Source organism: Coturnix japonica, chromosome 8 (assembly GCF_054131305.1).
Source record: "Coturnix japonica strain WE chromosome 8, WE-NBRP24, whole genome shotgun sequence".
NCBI lineage: Eukaryota > Metazoa > Chordata > Aves > Galliformes > Phasianidae > Coturnix > Coturnix japonica.
In genome coordinates, this window is record NC_140670.1 from 7609041 (window position 1) to 7628515 (window position 19475).

The 19475-nt window shown below is 37.0% G+C and overlaps 2 protein-coding genes across 14 annotated transcripts in view; one reads left to right on the plus strand and one right to left on the minus strand.

The window, feature by feature from the left end:
• Positions 1–3292, plus strand: part of PHYHIPL (phytanoyl-CoA 2-hydroxylase interacting protein like) — a 56056-nt gene extending 52764 nt beyond the window's left edge. For 5 of the 8 annotated variants that reach the window (XM_015865995.3, XM_015865994.3, XM_085553989.1 and 2 more), the window contains exon 5: positions 2024–3292. In XM_015865995.3, coding sequence (XP_015721481.1) covers positions 2024–2558 — 535 coding nt within the window. In that variant the 3' untranslated portion in view covers positions 2559–3292. Of the gene's footprint in view, positions 1–236; positions 434–1933; positions 2001–2023 lie in introns of those variants that run through there. The other 3 variants (XR_014948497.1, XM_085553990.1, XM_085553991.1) reach the window with 3 other exon arrangements.
• FAM13C (family with sequence similarity 13 member C) overlaps positions 3086–19475 on the minus strand; it is a 36568-nt gene continuing 20178 nt past the window's right edge. For 3 of the 6 annotated variants that reach the window (XM_085553982.1, XM_015865988.3, XM_085553980.1), the window contains 8 exons: positions 17342–17552; positions 16465–16603; positions 15711–15792; positions 13346–13557; positions 8383–8478; positions 7022–7218; positions 5794–5895; positions 3086–4986 (listed from right to left, as the gene is read on the minus strand). In XM_085553982.1, coding sequence (XP_085410108.1) covers positions 4863–4986; positions 5794–5895; positions 7022–7218; positions 8383–8478; positions 13346–13557; positions 15711–15792; positions 16465–16603; positions 17342–17552 — 1163 coding nt within the window. In that variant the 3' untranslated portion in view covers positions 3086–4862. Of the gene's footprint in view, positions 4987–5793; positions 5896–7021; positions 7222–8382; positions 8479–13345; positions 13558–15710; positions 15793–16464; positions 16604–17341; positions 17553–19475 lie in introns of all 6 variants that reach the window. The other 3 variants (XM_085553981.1, XM_015865987.3, XM_015865989.3) reach the window with 1 other exon arrangement.

Consider the following 19475-nt stretch of genomic DNA (forward strand, 5'->3'; position numbering starts at 1 on the left):
AGTTCTGCTCTTGTATTAAGAAATTCAAGGAGAGCTGTGTAATAGTAGGAATTGTATGTATAGTTAGATATGAAATCCTGTGTGTAGACAAACACCTGTCTCACATATTAGCTCTCTGAATACATTTTTATGCCCAGATGGAGTAAATAGGGCTCTGAAATCCCAGCCATGATTTACAGATGATGCTTTCTTGGGGAGGAGGGATCTTTAGACAGTTTGAAAACACTGTTCTTCAGGTGGAATGAAGAAAGGGGATAGCTGGAGATAGGTTCCTTATTCCTGAATGGAGACGGTGTGATTTTGCACACACAAACAGAAACATCATTACAGTAGAAAATACTTTTCAATGGAAGGAGTCAAAACTCATGTACTGGCTGAGCAGGAACAGTCACCACACAGCAGTAATCTGCTGTTAGAAGAACGTGGATGAGAGGTAAGCAACGTGACAACCTCTGTTTCAGTACTGATGATGATTCTTTGATGTATATTAAGAGGCCTGGGACTGCTTTTCTGCCACAATTCCTGTATGTATATATGTTTGTGTGTCATACTGTACAGAACTAAAATACCAGTATGTCCACCTTGAAAGAGCAGACTGCACCACTCTTGGAAATGTTTCAAATTGTAGTCATGAGTATGAAGGGGACACCAGGATTGTCTCATATATTGAAGAGCATGAAGTTTGCTCCTAGGAATTACTTTGATGCATGTAGTAAGAGAGCTGCTAACTGTGGAGATAGAGTGACTTGCATTTTCAGGTCTTTGAGGACCTACTCTGTCTCTGGTGACATACTGAACTAGATACCGCAAAAGAGTCCTCTACTGTTTCTGATTCTCATACAGTTTTACTGTATGATACAGCTGTGTATCATAGTGCTTTTGTGTATCACATCCTTTTGTGTTCATAGGGCTTTGAACATTGCTAGTTTAATACAAGGAAAGACAAAATTTGTTCTTCTATTAGTGAGTTAGAGATGAGAGGCTGACTTTTGTTAGGTCAGTATGAAGCTAGGATACCCGTAACTATCCAACAGCAGTCTTTGATCAGAAATGTACCAGGCTAGACCTTCTGAATGTTGTGTTATAAACCCTAACCAAATGATTGTCGCACCATTCCTTCCAGTGGCCTTTGTGTTTTATAACTATTAAACAAGAATGAAAAAGCATATAGAGTAGCTCAAGTAGGAACAATAGCTAAAGCAGTAGCCCTGAAATGTAGGGTTGGGTTTTTTTATGTATCATGTTGCTGCTGCTTTCTTGAGCTGGAAGCACAGCGAAGTATCTCAGATCCCTGAGATGAGTGACCTATAAATAGCATAATTGGCCACTGGATGTCAGTATCTTGCCACAGAAATGGAACTGCAAGCCTTTTCCTGAGGTTGCAGAGATTGTGGTTATTCAAGCTGATTTTTTATTTTCCTTTTGCATTCATTTCAGTTGTAATATACCAACTGAACCCCACTCTCCTCTCACCCTCTCTCTCCTGCAAAACAGAAAGCCAAACAAAACCCACCACCACTGTCTTGTGAAATAGAGCTTGAGACAATAATTATTGAAATGGCCAAGAAAGTCTTTAAAGTCTGAGTCAAATTAAGTTATGCTTCTGAGGAACCTGGAAATAACAACAAAAAATCAGACGTGGAGGCATTTCTGTGTTGATTAGAAGTTTTCTCACATTGCTATGAGCAAACTGGCTAATTAGAGATATCAGTGCTTTGGAGGCTTTTTTGTTTGTGCTATTCTTTGCACTGACCTAATAGCCACAGCTCTCAGCTGATGGAAAATGCAGGTTGGAAAAGAAGGGCTTTTTTCTCCTTGAGCAGGAATTATTCCACCTGAGTGAATCTGGCTTTGCTTGATTTTCTTGGTTCTAAAATCATGACTCTAACCAGAGTTCTCAGAGTTCTAATGATTTTCCTTTGTGTTCCTTCAGTACTGTTGCAAAATAGAGTGCAGTAAATGAGTCCTGACTTGCCATTCTTGTTATGTTACAAAATAAACAATACCCATCATCCATTTGTAGAGAGCACCATGGGAATGCTATGCAGCCCTCTGTTAAGGATAACAGTGGCAGCCATGGCTCTCCAATCAGTGGGAAGTTGGAAGGCATCTTCTTTAGCTGCAACACTGAGTTTAACACTGGGAAACCACCCCAAGATTCACCTTATGGAAGATACAGGTTTGAGATTGCAGCTGAAAAACTCTTCAACCCAAATACTAACTTGTACTTTGGAGACTTCTACTGCATGTACACAGCTTACCACTACGTCATTCTTGTTATCGCCCCTGTCGGATCACCAGGAGATGAATTCTGTAAGCAGCGCCTTCCTCAGCTAAATATAAAAGATAATAAATTTCTGACCTGTGATGAAGAAGATGGAGTAATGGTTTACCATCATGCCCAGGATGTTATTCTGGAAGTAATTTACACTGATCCTGTGGATCTCTCCCTCGGCACAGTTGCAGAAATCACTGGTCACCAACTAATGAGCTTGTCTACTGCAAACGCAAAGAAAGATCCCAGCTGCAAGACCTGCAATATCAGTGTTGGACGTTAAAACTTCCCTCATTCCTTAGGAACCTTCAAACCTCTGTTGTCCATTTCCATAGTCAGCCAGTTTTGTCAGAAGCATGCACATGCCGCTGTCACCGAGAGCAAACATGAGTCTCCAAACTCTCCAAGTAGCCTTTTTAGTATTTCTTCTCCCTCTCTTTCCCTTCTGTTCCTCCAATGCTTTAAATGATTAGAAGTCCTGGATTGTTTTTTTTTTTTTCTCTGGCAACCATTTATACTTAGATGCTGCAAAAATTGTTTTCTGTTTCTTGCCAAACATAACAAAATCCTATATAAACTGCTTTAGCAAAATAAAAATAACGGCTTATAAATGGTGTTTAAATATGCATTCATTTTAACTACTGAACAAATACTGGGATAACTCCAAACAGCATGAAAGGTTGTAATTGCAGCATGATTTAAATTTCAAAGCCTAGAAATGTCAGCACTTCCAACGTGTTGTTTGACAGTGTTATTTATGTTATTTATATTAGCTAACTGAAAACAGAAACTGTGTCTTGACATAATAAATATAATAGAAAAATATTTTATTTGTACTGTTGTATAAAATATTATACAATCATATAGAATATATAGATTACGTTTTAATATCAATTGTATACATATGTCATGAAATCATTTTCCCTTATCAAAGATGTAGTTTGTAAACTTCAAATAGCTCTGTATCTGTTCCTGTTGCTCTAGATGACTTTAATTAAAACAGATTTATGAAGGAGACCATTCTGATTCATAAAATTCGAGTTACAAGTTATTAAATCGGTACAGCAAAACAACAAACCTCAGAAATAAAAATGTCCTTTTATAGTCATCGTACTTTTTCCTCCAAGCTACTTGAAAATGTGTACGTCTTCAAAAACATGCCCCATCATCACATACAATATAAATACAAACGTGGTTGGTACATAATAGGCTTTATAAAATGAAATTTTTCTTACCAAGATAGATATAAAACAGGTTCCTTATACTATATGGTCAATACAAAATGACAGTTAAACCCAATACACAAAACGTGTTTCGACTTACACACATCCCTTTTCTTCTTCTCTCATTCTTTCTTTATGCCTGGGCTAAGTATTTCCCAGAGTCCCTGCTTTTCATTTCTAGTACAAAAATGCTGATAATCCTTGCATTAACAGTTCACACTAATGACTTATCACAAATAGAGGGAAAATTTCCATAATATTACAAAGTCTGGACCTCTGAAAGTTAAGAAAGACGTATAATTTGAATGGAAAAATATCTTCTTTATAATCTGTTTTATAGTAAACAAGAAGTCTAGTTTTCCTCATCAGATAGCTGTGGCACTCAGTTATACACCAGGTACTTTTTTCATCTATCCAAAATACCTTAGTGAAATGCAATAATCTAATCTTTATATATATGCGGCAATTTATGCAACACAGGAAACAAATAACGACATTGTAAAAAGTGCATGCTTCTAAACAAGCTTTGGTAATCAGAAAAGCAAACATTATAGCATCAGGCAAAATAAAGTGCAAAAGTTCAATATGGAAATAAAAATTAGCGTATAATCGGTCTATTTCTCAAATACCATAAGCCAGGTCCTGTGAATCATAATGAAAAGGACGGCAATCAGTACCTTCCTGGTAAACTTTACCTGTCTTGGTAAACTTCCTGGTAAACTTTACCTGTCCTGTTTTGCCAAGTGCTTTCTCTTATTCCTGAAAAACAGTAATTCCATTTGGTGGTCGTGTCTCCTTCCTCTAAATCCTGTCATTTTTTTTCCCTCTTGAAGCTACTGGAATTAAGTGGCAACTCTGTCTTGAAAGACAGAATTTGTTGTTTTAAACTTACTTGTGTTTCTTTTAATCTAGTGGACCAATCAGCACACTGAGAACCAATAGGTATAGTTTTAATTATACCGCATGTTAATTCTGTTTAAAGAAAAACCATGCAAAAGCATGTGGTACTTTAATGTGTTCTAAGATGTACTAATAACCCAGAGAGTATTTCCTCACACTTTTTAAACCTAGAAACAGGTCAAACAGAGAGTCAACATTCTCACAGTGCACTTCAAGGCTTCAAAGGAAAAAATATATATATATATATATATATATATGTACTATATATAGTTCACTCACCCATGCTTATATTCTCATATATTGCTGTCATTCCTCATCCCAGCTTTTAGTATTGGTAAAGTGCATCAAAAAATCTCAGCGTGTCAAATAATTGTGCAGCTGACCAAGACCTGTAAAACTACTGTTTTGTTTCTTTTGTTATTGTTTGATTTGCTAGAGAATGATAGCACTGCATTGTATTCATTTCATATTGTTTTGGAAACATCATGCTTACTGATGAGAACCTCTATAAGCCTGATTTTGGCTTTTGTGTGCTTGTATTCCGAGTATTCCTCTGCCATTGGTATGCGATCTTCCTTTAGAGGACTCCTATAAAAAGCAAGCAGAAGTACAGTCACTTTTATGGATTAAAGGAGAAACAGTCTTTAAAATTAATTTTGCAATAACTAAAGAGGTTGGAGTCACAAATGCATGTATTTTTTCCTAACAGTAGGCTACTAAAGGTAACATGCAGGAATGAAACAACAACAAAAAACCACTAATAGAAATGAAAGGAATTGGATTTTAAATATTAACAAGCTTCTCATATACACCACGATGTTTTCTTTATCATCAGCTATGCAAGTGTAATTACTTCATTCTGAAATATGCAGGAAAGTTATTAAGCAGCACTTTGAAAAACGTTACTAGCGCATATCCCCTGCAGTTTTCAGCAGACAAGTGTGTTAAATGATAGGAAGAATATAAATACAGAATGAAAAGTATCTAATATTTCTGCATGAAGGAAACAGTGTTTTCAGTGTTTATATCTGCCCTTTTAGATATGGTCAAACTGCTCAGTTTAGTCCCTAAAGATTGACTTCTTCAGAAAGGATTCTCTGTGCCTCAGGAAAGATCCCATGGTGAAACAAACACTGGGCAGTTAATGCCCATTACAAGCATGTCCTGGGAAGATCCCAGATGTAGAAGGCAATCAAGGGTGCCCACATCCCAGAGGAGCTTAGCAAGGGGCTGGTCACCTTAGCAGAGACCAGACACCTCTGTTTTATCTTCATGTCCAAGTCTGCAGCTCCTTTGGTCTGCCCACATTAAGAGAACCTGTTCTCATAGAAACAAATGCATCTACATGGATACCCAAAGAAAAGGGGGAAGGCATTTGTCAAGTTGGTTATTTACCTTCCTGTCTGCTTATAGAATTGTTCTTCAAACTCTCTTAAAGCTTTGCGGAGCCTTTTCTTGTCTGCTCTTGTTTCTCGGAGATGTTCAAGCAGAACAGGCCTGTAAAACAGAGACAAGATGATGAAACCCCCATGTGCTCTGAGTGACTGTAAAAGCCATGGTTTGGGGTAACAGGCAGACCCTGCTGTGGGCAATGGCAGATGTTCATCTCAGTGCCTCAAGGTATGACAACGTATCCCACCAGGTATGGATATGGCAGTTGTACAAGCATATGTGATTAAACACTTATGTTCCTTCCTGTTTACTAATGCTACGTCTCACTCTTCTAATACAGGTAGTGACTGTGAACAACATGGTAAGAAAAGCCTTTGGGATTAAAGTTTGTTAGTGGTCTCAGTCCTTCATGGACAGGGCTCAGTGGCTCACCACAAACTCTTTATATTAATTTATATTATATTAATTCTCTCCCTGAATACAGTCACACTGCCAAGCCCTGCACTGGAAAGCAGCTGTCATTAAATATTACTGTGATTCAGAGGAACTGCTAATCGTACCCAGAATCAACTTCTTATTTTTGAAGGACATGTTTTAACTGGTATTATTTGGACAGTAAGGGTTTTTTGTTTGGTTGTTTTTTTCTAAGCAGAGTAATACTTTCTTTTGTTATGCTCTATCCTTACCAACTGTTTTTGTAAGAACACAACGTGAAGAAATATATCACAGCATTTGAGCACAGAGCTGCATCCATAGTTGTGTTACATAGGAAGACTTTTTTTTTTACTCTCCATTTTTGTAGTGCCTAATCAGTTTCATTTCTGCTTCTCAGAGATACAGTGAAAACACAAGAAAAATATCCTGTAAGCTATGAGAACAAGCCTGTTCCTAGAAGGCATATTCTTTAACAAGTGATAACTGAGTGATAATAGCCCTTGTGTATCTCGAGACCTATCTCATGCAACATGGAATTTTTAAATGCAAATCTTGTGGTGTTTTTGTTTTGTCTTTAGTGGAGAGCAGGAGGGCACTGTTAACATTCCAGGGCATCCAGACACCAGTAAATACACTTCTGTGAGGAATAAAATTATTTTTGGCCTTCTCATGGCCACGTAACACATTCTTCTTTCTCTTATCTAGGAAGTATGTGTCATGCATTTACAAATTGTGCTTCATTTATAAAGCCTATACAAAGCAGTAAAATATCTATGACTAAAAAGACAGAACTCACATGGTCGCCTCATGTAAATTGGACATAGATAAGGCTGTTTGTCTTAAAATTTTCTTTTCATTTGGAGGTGAGACATATTCAGGCTCACTCTCCTCCTGAGAGTAACACAGGTGCTCTTCGACAGGGATGCAGGATATTGGACCAGATGATAACTCATGGCTCCTTTGCGAATGGTCTTCATCTGAGTCTTCTTCTTCCTGCTTGTAAAAGATAAAGCATGATCATATTAGTCATTTACAGAACAATGTAACAGTTACTAAGATGACAACACAAAGAATTGGGCTATAATTTCCTGGATGCATTGACTGAAAGATCACAGATATTGCAAATTCTACCCAGGGCTACTTGAAAGTGTTCCAGAGCACTCTTGAGGGGCTCATGAGCTACTGGTTACAGTTCATATCTCAACAGCACAGAAAGCAGACCTGTTTCTGAGTAGCTCCAAATATCAATTTTCTGTTTACACAAAAGCATTTACAAGTTGAGAAGATTTAGAGAGCATTCTGCTTTTATGCAAGCACTGCTGGAACTTGTACTCCTCTTATTTACTATTTAATGCATTTATTATGCCTGGAAATTATGACTGTAATATGCACTGTGGGTAGGTAGAGATTTTACCTATGGTTTTATAGCTACAAATGTTAACTTCCAAAACAGAGCAATGTTGATGTCTTCCCCACATTCTTTCATCCTCAGAAGAAAAGCTGGGCTTTTAAATCGAGTGCTTAAACATAAAGTTCTGTGAAGCAGAACTAATAAGTAACACAAGAGACCTTTCAGTTAATTTTGAAATGAAATATCTGTGAGCACATGTACAAAGATTTCAGCTGGGATTTTCAAAGAAATCTAAAGCTCCATTAGCATTTATCAAGACAACGGTTGGTCATTTTTTGAAGCAACCCAGACAACTTCAAAATGGCCAGACTCCTTACAGAGAGACCAGCTGTCACATGACTTCTATATGTTATTAAATTAGTACAAGTGATATTTATGTGCCACATGCTTAATACAAGCCTTGCAATAAATAGAGCAGATATCTATGTTAGGATAGCACTTCATTGTCGTTTTATGTTGTTTACATCAACTGTAGTAGGAAACTCATGACAACCTTTGATCTCTTGCCCAGTGATTCAAACCAGCGGCCTAAGGAACCATTACCTTGTGTTATTGACCTCTGCTACAGCTGGAAGTTGAATTTTACAGATTATTCCATCTAACTAAAATATTAACACCCTGCTTTAGCTAATGAGCAGATTATTCAAATAGCACTGGCTATACTGCTGCCAAATTGATGTGCAGGCACAAGTCAAACTCATTTAGCATTTTATCTCAACAACAGCTACAAATACTTTCCAACTTACAATTGTTGTGATCAAAGATGGAGTTGCAAGAAGTTTCTTGATAATTCTGTATCTGTCGTATAGAGGTTTCATAAGACTCTTTTCTTGTTTAGTTACCTGAGGAAAAATCATATTAAAATATAATCATCCAAAATTAAAAATGAAAAATAATTATGTTTTTCATTTGATCCTATTAAGCTGAGAAAAGTATTGCAAAAGTATGACCTGATGTTTATTTTGCTTCTAGGATCCACACAGTATCTCCAGCCTTTTCCTGCATGAAACTCTGTTAACATAGATGCAGAGATTAAAATTTGCTTCTCTAAGATGCATCTTCTAACTGTGCAGTCTGCAGACTGTCTATTTGCAGAAACAACAAGAGGTAAAAATGCCCCTATTCCATTTCCCTGCTTTAAATTCCTGACTGTCTGTGACCTTAAGTCAATGCTGTTTGGCACATCCAGGACTCCCGGATGGCTCCTTAGCACCGCTGACCATCTCTTTCCTTATACAGTTAGCATCTTCTTTCTTAGACTCCTAGAGATGCTTCTACCTTGGGAAGAAATACTCTCTCTAAACCACGTGCTACAAAGCATGCTCTATTATTCTCAATCTTTGCATCTTCAAATCTCTTTCAGCTTTATACAGCACTAGTAAGTCCCCTCAGTCTAACAAGCTGGTCCTTCCTCAGATATGCTGGTTTCCTTCCTCCTCTGCTTGATTTTTTATGTTGGGAGATGGAGAGCTCTTGTGCTCTCAGAAAGGTGTCTTTAAGGAGCTGCCAGCTGTTCCATTCCTGTGTCCCTAAGGACAGTTTCCCAGGGAATCTTATTCAATAATTCCTTCTAACAGATATAATTAGGCTAATGAAAAAACATTGCATCCTTTTTGGAAAGCTTCCGGTGGTACCAACTATAGTCATATGTGATGTGGCAGTGATCTTTATGGGTTGCTGGATCAGAGCCTGTATTTTCTGGGGACATACTGGAAAACAATGCTATTTTTTAGATGAAAGGGAACAATAAGCAGCACGAGTTTGCAGCTGGATAGTGTGCATCTGTAGAACTGCTATGGAGAAGCTGCAGAAAATACTTAACTAACAGTGGGAGCAGATGTGGGCTTTTTCCCCACTCACACAGTCATTGCTCTGCTGCACTGATCACCACTCCCCCTGCAAGTGCTGAATTCCTTCTGCAGTGATGTTTCACAAGCAAAGTGCTTTTATTTTGTGATTTTGGAGCAAAAATAATCAGTGGTAGCAGAAAGAGAAATGTTGATATCTCAGCAATGTGATTTATTGGTGTTGGTGATTATATACCACTATACTTGTGTTTTGTGCAGAGAGCACACTATTTAACTGCTATTTTTTTCTTACCTTCCCTCTGTTTTCTCTTCCAAAGAAAATCTTCTCCTAACATGTCCATATTTTCATGGGGGTTTGAAACAGCAACGAGCATGTGAAGCTAATGTAATTTTCCACAGAGTCTGCCAGATCATGACAGATCTCTACAATTAGGGTTTACTGCTAGAATGTTTGGAGCAGAGCTCCTCCACTGAAATGAAGTAATGCAAAGAATTATGGAGCTAGGGTTGGGGGACACCTTTCTCCAGGAAATAACCAGGTTTTTTATTGACAAATAGGAGAAATATTAGTTAGCCATTTCTTTTCAAATATCCATCAAATCCTGAAGAAGTAATGCTCTTCCCTTGCTATTAACTTCTGCAGGAGCATAAGCCTTTTTGCTTGTTGTCCAAATGCAAACACAGGGCAAAGCCTCTGGTTCTTAGAGGCCTGCATGAGTTAATCACCCTGAAATTATTTGTCATTAATATTAAGAGAAGAGCTGCTAAACTAGAATTGAGAAGTATTATACGACAGCTAACCGTATTGCTTATTTATAGTTCTGCAGTTGATACAAGATTCATTCTTTCTAAAACTATTACGCCTGAAGCAGCTGACTGCTTAACAGGAAACAGAGAATGATCATTAATATTGATTTTACACATGAGGAACAATCTCAAGAGGGTTTAGCATTTGGGTTTATTTCATTAGTTCATTTCATTAGCAATCTCAAGACAGGTTTGTATTCAGCTGGGCTTAAAATGGCTGATAATTTCAGAATGAGAGAAGGCAAACTTCAGAATTGTCTCAGGCATCTTATGATTATAGACTGTGCACAGCAGCATGAAATTCAATGCTAACTAAATAAAAATACAGCTTCATAGCTAATGAAAAGATGAACAGAAATAAGTCTATAATTAATTCAGATTTTGTGATTTGTTCTCTTTAGACATAGTGGATGGTTTAGGATTCTAAACACCTTTGCCTCCCACCTTCCTCACATTTTTCTGGTATTTTGATAGGATGACAGTTGAATATTTGATGAACAAAATAAGCCTCCAAATGACTTGATAACTTTGGGCTAAAAATGAACAAATCTCTGTTCTATGAATCCTATTGTCAGTGAAACGTTTACCAAACCCAGTTTCACAAGTCACATTCAACTCTGCATCTTTTTTAAAGACTCTCATTCTCTCATTTCTATTGTGGGGGAAAACAAGATAATCTTATATGGAAATGCTACCATTGCCCCACATCTTCAAAACGAAACAAACAACCAATCTAAAAACATTAAAACAATTAGCTCCTCTTTAGCTTACTATTAGTCCAGTTCACATTTTGGTAGATAATCTAAATTCTATACACAAAACAAAATATTGCACATCAAATTAACAACAGAAAAACCAAAGCTGCATGTAGCTTAAGAGAAGCTCTTGATCTTTTTTCTAACCAGCAGACATCCTTGGTTCATTTTTACGTACTCATTCCTGTAAACCTGTCTGCCCCAGAAGACCAGAATCACTCATAACTGAAAATCAGTAATGTTAATGTTAAGCATGAGGACCTCATGATATATATTATTTTAATATATAATATTATAATATAATATAATATAATATAACACAACATAACATAATATAATATATATAATTATATCTTTTATGTGTTATATATGTATAATGCATAATATATAATAATATATAATGTAAACATATATGATATTTTATATATTAATATTATATATATATTATATATATATATAAATAACATAATATATATTATAATAGCTTTGTATAACTATTTTCAATCACCTTTACTAAACAAGGATAGATCTTTCAGGAATTAAAACAGTTGAAATTTACAAATGAGTGGTTTAAAATAATAATCATCATCATCATCATTAATTTTTGCAGACATTTAATTTAGATTACAGCTCTGCCATTGCACGGAATTAATAAAAAATTGCATGGGAAGTGTAACCAGCTTACTCTTGTAATCATAAGAGTTTTTCTAGATAGGAGTTCCTCACTGACATCTGTTTTGGTATCAGCTGATCCCATTTTTTGCATAACAACATTTTTTTTAACCACTAAAACTGTTAACATATAGTCTGTACTGCTGGGACTTCAGACTACAAGCAGAACTGCATACTTTTGTTGTTCTCTCGTGTTTTCTTACAAAGAAGTTATGCTTGTGAAACCCTTTTCCTCACATGATTTAAAAAATAGTACTCTATAAAAAGGAGGAGTTAAAATGTCAGCCATCTATGCAAAGCTCTAAATCTCAGCTACAGGAGTATGTACAGTTTGCACAGTTCTAATTTTAATACAGTAACTGGTTGTTAAGAACCAAGAAAACAAAACAAATCAAAAATTACCTCTGCTGGGTACTTTCTGCTATTGAAATTGATCCTAAATCATTTCTTAGTCTTACAATATTCTAGCGTTTTCTTTAGTGTATTGTTCTTTCTCCCTTCTCTTAGGCTTTCTCCCTCTCACCATCATTCCCATTTTCCTTTCAGCAGCCAGAATTCAGATGTTTCTGACATCTCTGAGATTTCAGGTATCTTTGGGAACAGAATTTGTCATCTTCCTTGGTTACACCGTGCCAGGCATAGCAACATCATTTGACAGCAGAAGTAGGAAAATGAAATAAAGCAACACAAAATAAAATAAAATGAAATAAATAAAATGAAATAAAATAAGCCTTTTCATAGACAATATGTTCTGTGGAACAGCTTTATACAGATCCTAAAATATGCCAGTAGCATTCTGTACAGAATTTTAACATAGATATTAATTTGAAAGAATAATTCAATCTGCATCCACACAAGTGCATTTCATGGGATATTATATCTTCTCTTAAATTGAGAAGAGTAATCAAGAATGTAGAAGAGCAGAGGCAATACAAATGCAAGTAAATGTAACAGTATCACAGGGCAAAGCAGCCTGGATGGTTGTGCTGCCCACGTGACATCAATGCAGGGCTATCAACTGGACAGATGTTTTCATCATTACCCAGGTGAAAGGGGATCTTTACTGTCCAAATAATTTCACACATGTTCCTAATTTCTCTACTTCAGAAACATTTGGGAGAGATCCACCAAACAGACCTGCAGTTTTATTGTCTACTAGGGAGGCCTCACGGGTCCTGTGCAGGAACCAAAGGTGAAGTCACCCTGTCTGCTATTAATGGCTTGTGTACATTTGAATTCTGCAATGGAAGACTCAGCAAAACACACTTTTTTACACCAGTGAGGACTGACTTAGTCACTGTGTCAGCCAATGGCCCAGGAGCCAGAAAAGCCTCCCAGTGTGTCCACAGGGAGCCCTTTGAGTGACTGAGTGGGCGGTTCAATGGGGGAAAGTCTTGGTCCCTCATTACAGCAAAGCTTCTGTGGACTCAAAATAGGATTACATTTGCTTTTACCTTGTTTGATACACTGAAAGATGCTTTTCTCATGTATGTAACCTCAAGTAGGTGAGGCTGGCAAATAATTTTTTACATCCATCTCTGAGTAAAAAGTGTTTGGCACTACTTGTAAAAATAAAAACTTCACCTCACAAGATGCGTACCCACCAGCATCAAATATCTGCTTCAGATGATGAAGTTCTAAAAGAAACAACCAGATTTGTTAATTACCTTAATAGTCTCAGGAATGTTGAAGTGTTGTCTTTTCTCCTTTAATCGGCTCAATACGTTGTCCATGGTTTCTTCTGCTGAAGGAGCTGGTTCCATGCTTGTGGCCTCCTGTGTCCCAGTCTCTGTGGAGGTCCCACTACTTTCACTATTATCATTTCTTTGGGGTGCTCTGGAGGTACAGTTTTGCTCTTCTGACATTCTGAGTTTCAGCTCTGAAAGGTAAATTATTTACTTGTAAATAGGTGAGAAATATTTGCAAACAAGTTTCCTTTAATACTATAAGAAGCAAAGCATCCAGTCTTCCCACATGCAGTTATTATAGTGCAGCTGTTTAGGACAGTAACTCTGCTTTGCTTCAACGTTTTAACATAAGATGTGTCCAGATCAGTGATACTTAGCAGATATCACAGTTATCTCTCTTTTGCCTCCTAACACATCTTTGACATAAGAGCATTAATTATGACAGAGTAAGATTGGAAAGGGACTGGTTTAATGAGTGAAGTCAGAGTAGGGATCAGCAAAGGTTTGCAGTGGAAATTAGAATGGGAAAGGGACTGAAAGGTTTATTTTATTTATTTATTTATTTTTCTTTCCGTTCTGTTTTGGTTGGGTTTGTTGCTGTTTTGGGGTTTTTTGGTGTTCTTTTTTTTAGGGGGTGGGTGGGCAGGGAGCAGAGAGTGGGAGGTTGGAGGGGAGGAGAAGGGAGGATTGGTAGCAAAAATCTCTCTCCCCCTCTTCTCCTCACCCAATTCACATTTGTCTAATACCTCTAAATGATCTGATGCCCAGGATAAGTGCCCAAGCCTGCCGTAGGGATTGTTCCCTAAGGATGCAGTCCTCTACAGCCATTTTCCTAGAGAAGGTGCCATCTGCCCCACTCTTAGCACTGTCCTGCTTGCTTGCCCCTCTGTACTTTTGCATAAGTGTAAGGGAAACTGCTGATCACAACCTGAACCTCTGATTAACCAACTGAGGCAAACAATGAGTCAGCTGTGGGAGCACAGTAATTCAGCTGTGCTCACAGAAGGGGTGGAGTTTGACTGCACCTCTCCTAGATCCCATTTAAGGGCTGGCCTCCGCTAAGGCATCTCTTTTTGAAGATTGCTGCTTTGTGGAGTTTTTGTGATGAGCTTCAACATTGGCGAGCATCCATCTCAACTGAAGGCCTCAGCACTGGTGAGTCTTTTCTTAGATACCCTCTGGCTATTTACTCTGTAATCACAACTATACACTTGTATTATTCCAACTATACAATAAGTAAGAAGGCAGAAAGTAAAGGCCTTTCTCTGAGAAGTGTTTTAATCAGTCCTACTCTTCTCTAATACAAAATAAAACATCAACATCATTTCCAGAGGCTGCATCACCATCCCAGCCAGGCTGCTTTGCTTAAAGGACTTCAGTCTGCAGAGCAACACATGAGCCAGGCATCAGAAGACAGACAAGACACAGTGTATCTTAGCTTCCTAGTCAGCAGCTGGTCTGGATGCAAGAAATATGTATTAGCTTGACACTAAGGCAACAGACTGGAGCTGCACAGGACAATGAGGGTGCTGAATTAAAGGCTGAAGTAGCTCCAGTCATATCTGACTGGTGCAAGACCTAGTATTTAGTGGAGACCATCCCAGAAGAAATGTACCAGAAGATGAGTTTTTAATTCTTTACTACAATAACACCTTTGGTATTCAAATGAGATATAAAATATAACACTAGAATTTAATTAGTAATGTGAGTCCTTTTATAATGAAAAAGAGCTTTTAGATAATTTATAAATAGCCTTTAGATAATAAAAATCAATCAATCCTGGTTGCATTCTCCCTGAAGGCAAGCATGTGATATACCTACAGATGTTCACGGGGCTGTGTGTAGACAATCAAGGGCAAAATGTGACCCCCAAAGACCAAATCAAATATCAGGGAAAGGTCTGTTTCTACAGTCAAATAAATAAAAGCTTTAGAATTGCATAACCTCAGTCAATGCTGTTGCTAAGAATCTTTTAACTTTGCAGTTCAGTATTTTACATTAATTCTAGTTATCTTAGGCCAGCAAACAGACACTTGGAAAGTACTCCAAATAACATTGCCTTTTACATGAATGTTGGTATTTATGAAGGACAGATGATGTATTTTTCCCCCCTCTTCTCGTTGCCTCGTTGTGAGTATCCAATTGACTTTGATCCCTGCTGTCAGGAATCAAGGCAAGTCATGTCAACTAGTGTCTTTGTTGTCATTAGGATACTTACTGTCATACAGTAGAGAAAAAGAAGCAGAGCACAAAGAATAGAGAACTAATTGTAAAATATTCCAGGTACACTCGTGCTGCTTCTAAGTGCTTCAGCACTAAATTGAAATGACTGGCTATTACGTACCTTTGAGCTGCTTACGACCTTTGGCCAAATCGTTCATCCATTTCAGAACTTCAGGATTGGAAGTCTTGTCACCATGTGAAGGCTGAGTATAAAGCACAAAGGAAGGAGGAAAAAAGAAGGAATTGAGGATTTTTCATTTTAGCACAGTCATAACATATCACAAACCTCCCTGTTTCATACTGGACACATCCGTAGCATTGTGATGTGTTTACGTGCTTATGCTACACTAATCACATTAAACAAACTAGCTTGATAACAAGCAATGATCTTGCATAAACTGCATAGCCTCCAGCATCTCTGCACCAGCAACACATCACAACTGATATTTCTCTAATCTCTTCCATCAGCTTCTATGGAGTTCTATGTTTTGGAAGTTCAAAGGGATCTTTGTAAAAGAAGGAATCTGCAAAGCAGAATGATAGTTTCCAAACAAATCACTTAACCATCAAGTAAATAATTGGCTTTCCAGCTTCTGAATCACTTCAGTTCATAAGCCTATCAGCTATGTTTAAGTGACTCACGCTTCTCACACATGTAGAAGATGCCTGTTTTATAATAAAGATAATACAAAGAAAATGCAGATTAGTCTCAGGACTACTGAATACACTGAAAAATGATAAAATATATTCCCTCATTGATAACTTTTCCATTTTACCAAAAAAAATTCTTCATCTTGCTGTTTACATAATTCCAAATACGCTGGAATTCCTGCCTTTTGCAGTATTTCCCTTTATCTTCTCAATGATGATCTTACCAGGTATTTTTTTTCTCGCTCAAACTTTTCTTCATACTTCCTAATTTTTCTCTTGAGACTCTGAAGATGCTTGGTAAGTTGTGCTACTGTTTGGGGTTCTTTGCACTCTTCGCAATTACATCTAGAAGAACTTCTTGGTCTGCAAAAGCCCAAACCATAGTCGTTGTATAAAGAACAGCTAAAATGCACTGTGCCTTTTTGCAGCACACTTAACACTTTCTTAGCACATCAGAATTTATACATAGGTTCTTTCACAGGTTAGAGGGAGTTTAGCTTTATGAAGTTAGCATGAAATAATTGTTTTTCCTTGATGGTATCCCTACAATATGCTAATATGTTTCATATATATCTTTCTCTTTAATTTTTGAATTTCTGAATATTTTTCAAAATATAATTTTTTTATAATTACAAGTCAACAGGTTTGATTGTTCTTTATATGCAGTTGACTGAACTATGTATGTATGCTTTTCAGTTAGAAACAATCATTACTTAAAAGTCATGATTTCTGGAGGTCACATATTGCTCATATATTCTATGACATTCGTATTTAGGAAATGACACAAGTTGTAGTTTTATTACTGGTAAAATCTGTAATATTTTGGACCTCAATAACCCTCTCTATGTTACATTCACTTAACAGAATAGTACTTAAATTTTAAATCTGTCACTGCGTAACTATAGATAACAAAGACTTGGAACAACGTTACACTGAGTTATTAGCGAAAAATGCTAGTTCCCATTTCAAATTCACCGTGCCAAAATACACTACAACGTGACATTTTCTTATTTATAACACAGGACTAACTGAAAGGCCAATAGAGTCAAAGATGTTCAAAATGAATTTAAAATACAGATAAATTTCAGTGTACTTCCTCACATCATGAAAGGTTGAGCACTTGGAGGAGAAGGGGCAGATTCTGGGTCTAGATTAAATCTCTGGCTTTGGCTAAAGATAGAGCAGCGTGGTGACAAAAGAGGATTGTCTCCATCAGTAATGTGATACAGCAGTCGGCTGGCTCCTAGGGAGCGATGTTCTTGTGGGCTGCTGTCCGTGTCATTCTGCCAGTCTCTATGGGCTGGTGAAGGCTCTAGAAAGGAAACACAAAACACTGTGTATTAAAGGTCATTTGTTAGGTACATCTACTTAGATAAACAGAAACCTGTTCTTATAGAAGGATTGAAAGTGCAAGCATTCAAAGTAAACAGCAAGTATTCCAACAGAGTATCACAAGCACCTTAAACATAATACTGAGGGTGAGAAAATACAAAGGGCACTTGTTGGCTTAACGTACAGTGTCTTCTAAGTTCCAAGGGAGAAAGTGGGTAGATATATTTCTAACTATGGAGTATTATATAAAGATGGACAGTTTCCCAGACGAGAAACATTAATTAGACTTTTATAAATATTTGCTTTTGAGAGCCACGCTCCTGAAGCAGAAGATAAATATACAGAACAAGATTTATGTTGTGACTTTCTTTCCTTTGGTCAGTGGAAAGGCAGAACACAAACACTGTATTTCCTGATACTAAGAACCTCCAATCTTGTTTGTAGTTCGCTAATTTCATTAGGTTTTGAAATAACATGCATATGAGTCTAACATTACACATGAAAATAAAAGTAAAAAAGCAAGAATATTATTTCACTGGACAGTATCCAACTGTTTTTGCTTTGCTGACTGTATACTGCATAATCACAGTTTAGTCTGTCATGCGATAGTTACATGTGACTTCTGTATCTATAAGTGCATTTCCTTCAACAGCACCATCAATTATTATTACATTAAGCATTTTATCATAGTAAGACAATGTTGGTGATTATTAATTCTAACCTACCATCTTTCTTCTAATTACCCCCTACTCTGTTGGAAAAATTCACCTCTAAAAGGTATGAGAGCAACTCCCAGAAGTTCTAAACAGAGCATGAGAACTAAATCCTCCCAAAGAGAGAGAAAGACATCTGGGTGAAGCATAGACACAATATGGTACCAGTCACAGGAAGTTATTTACACAGACAACATACAGTGATAAACATAAAAGTGCTGTTAGTTTCTGGCAATTAATCTTCCCTGTTACATTTCCTATGGCCCCAAAAAAGGTCTTAGTTCCAAATGTATCGTACCCCAGATACACTGAATTGCTGTGTATGGTTCAGAAGTGCTCAATTACTCATGACAACTTATTCATTTACATGGCCATTTTTACTTACATTTTAAGGCTGTTGTCCTGATACCAGACCTGTGTAGATTCTAAACCAGACACTGTTGTTTTATGAGAAACAAGCATACTAACCCAATGTCTACATGCATTCATATGTCTGACTAATTTCAGCCACTAATTTTGCTCAGACTGGGAAACATAGCCACTTCTAGTCAAGCTCATATGTTGCCCCTTAGCATGCATCTGTTTTGTGTCATTTATTCAGTCCAGCTTGCCACGGGCAAGAGGTCACCAGAGGACTCAAGGCCAGTATCTAGTACCTTACAGTAGGCAGTAAGCTCAATAATGTGGACTTCAGTCAATAATACAGGTTTTATGATACATATATTTCTGTTTAGTTTAAGTGAAATAATAAGACATCATCATCTGTTGTCTATAAAAATAAATACATTGATATAATGTGTTTCAACATTTGTGACATCTGTTGAATGCAGCAGCTTGCTGCTCAAGTCACATGTATACTCACATCCATAGAATATAACTTATATTCTGCTTTTTTTCTAGTTAAGAAATCTTGCTTATTACCCCTTTTCAGTTCTTCATGGACTTATTTTGCCAGCTCTAGTTCAATTTTTTCCATATCCAAAAGGAAACTGATGACTCGTTTCAGCAAGATTTACCACTGATCCCTTAAAATTTGTACTGAAAGTAGCCTGTCATTTTAACAAACTGCTGGGCTTTCTTTTAACCACACATGTAAGTGTACATGTATTTATTTTATGAAATACATTACACAAAGATATATTAAAAATATTGTACATTTTTTTTCTATTGCCTGATTGATTAAGCAGAAG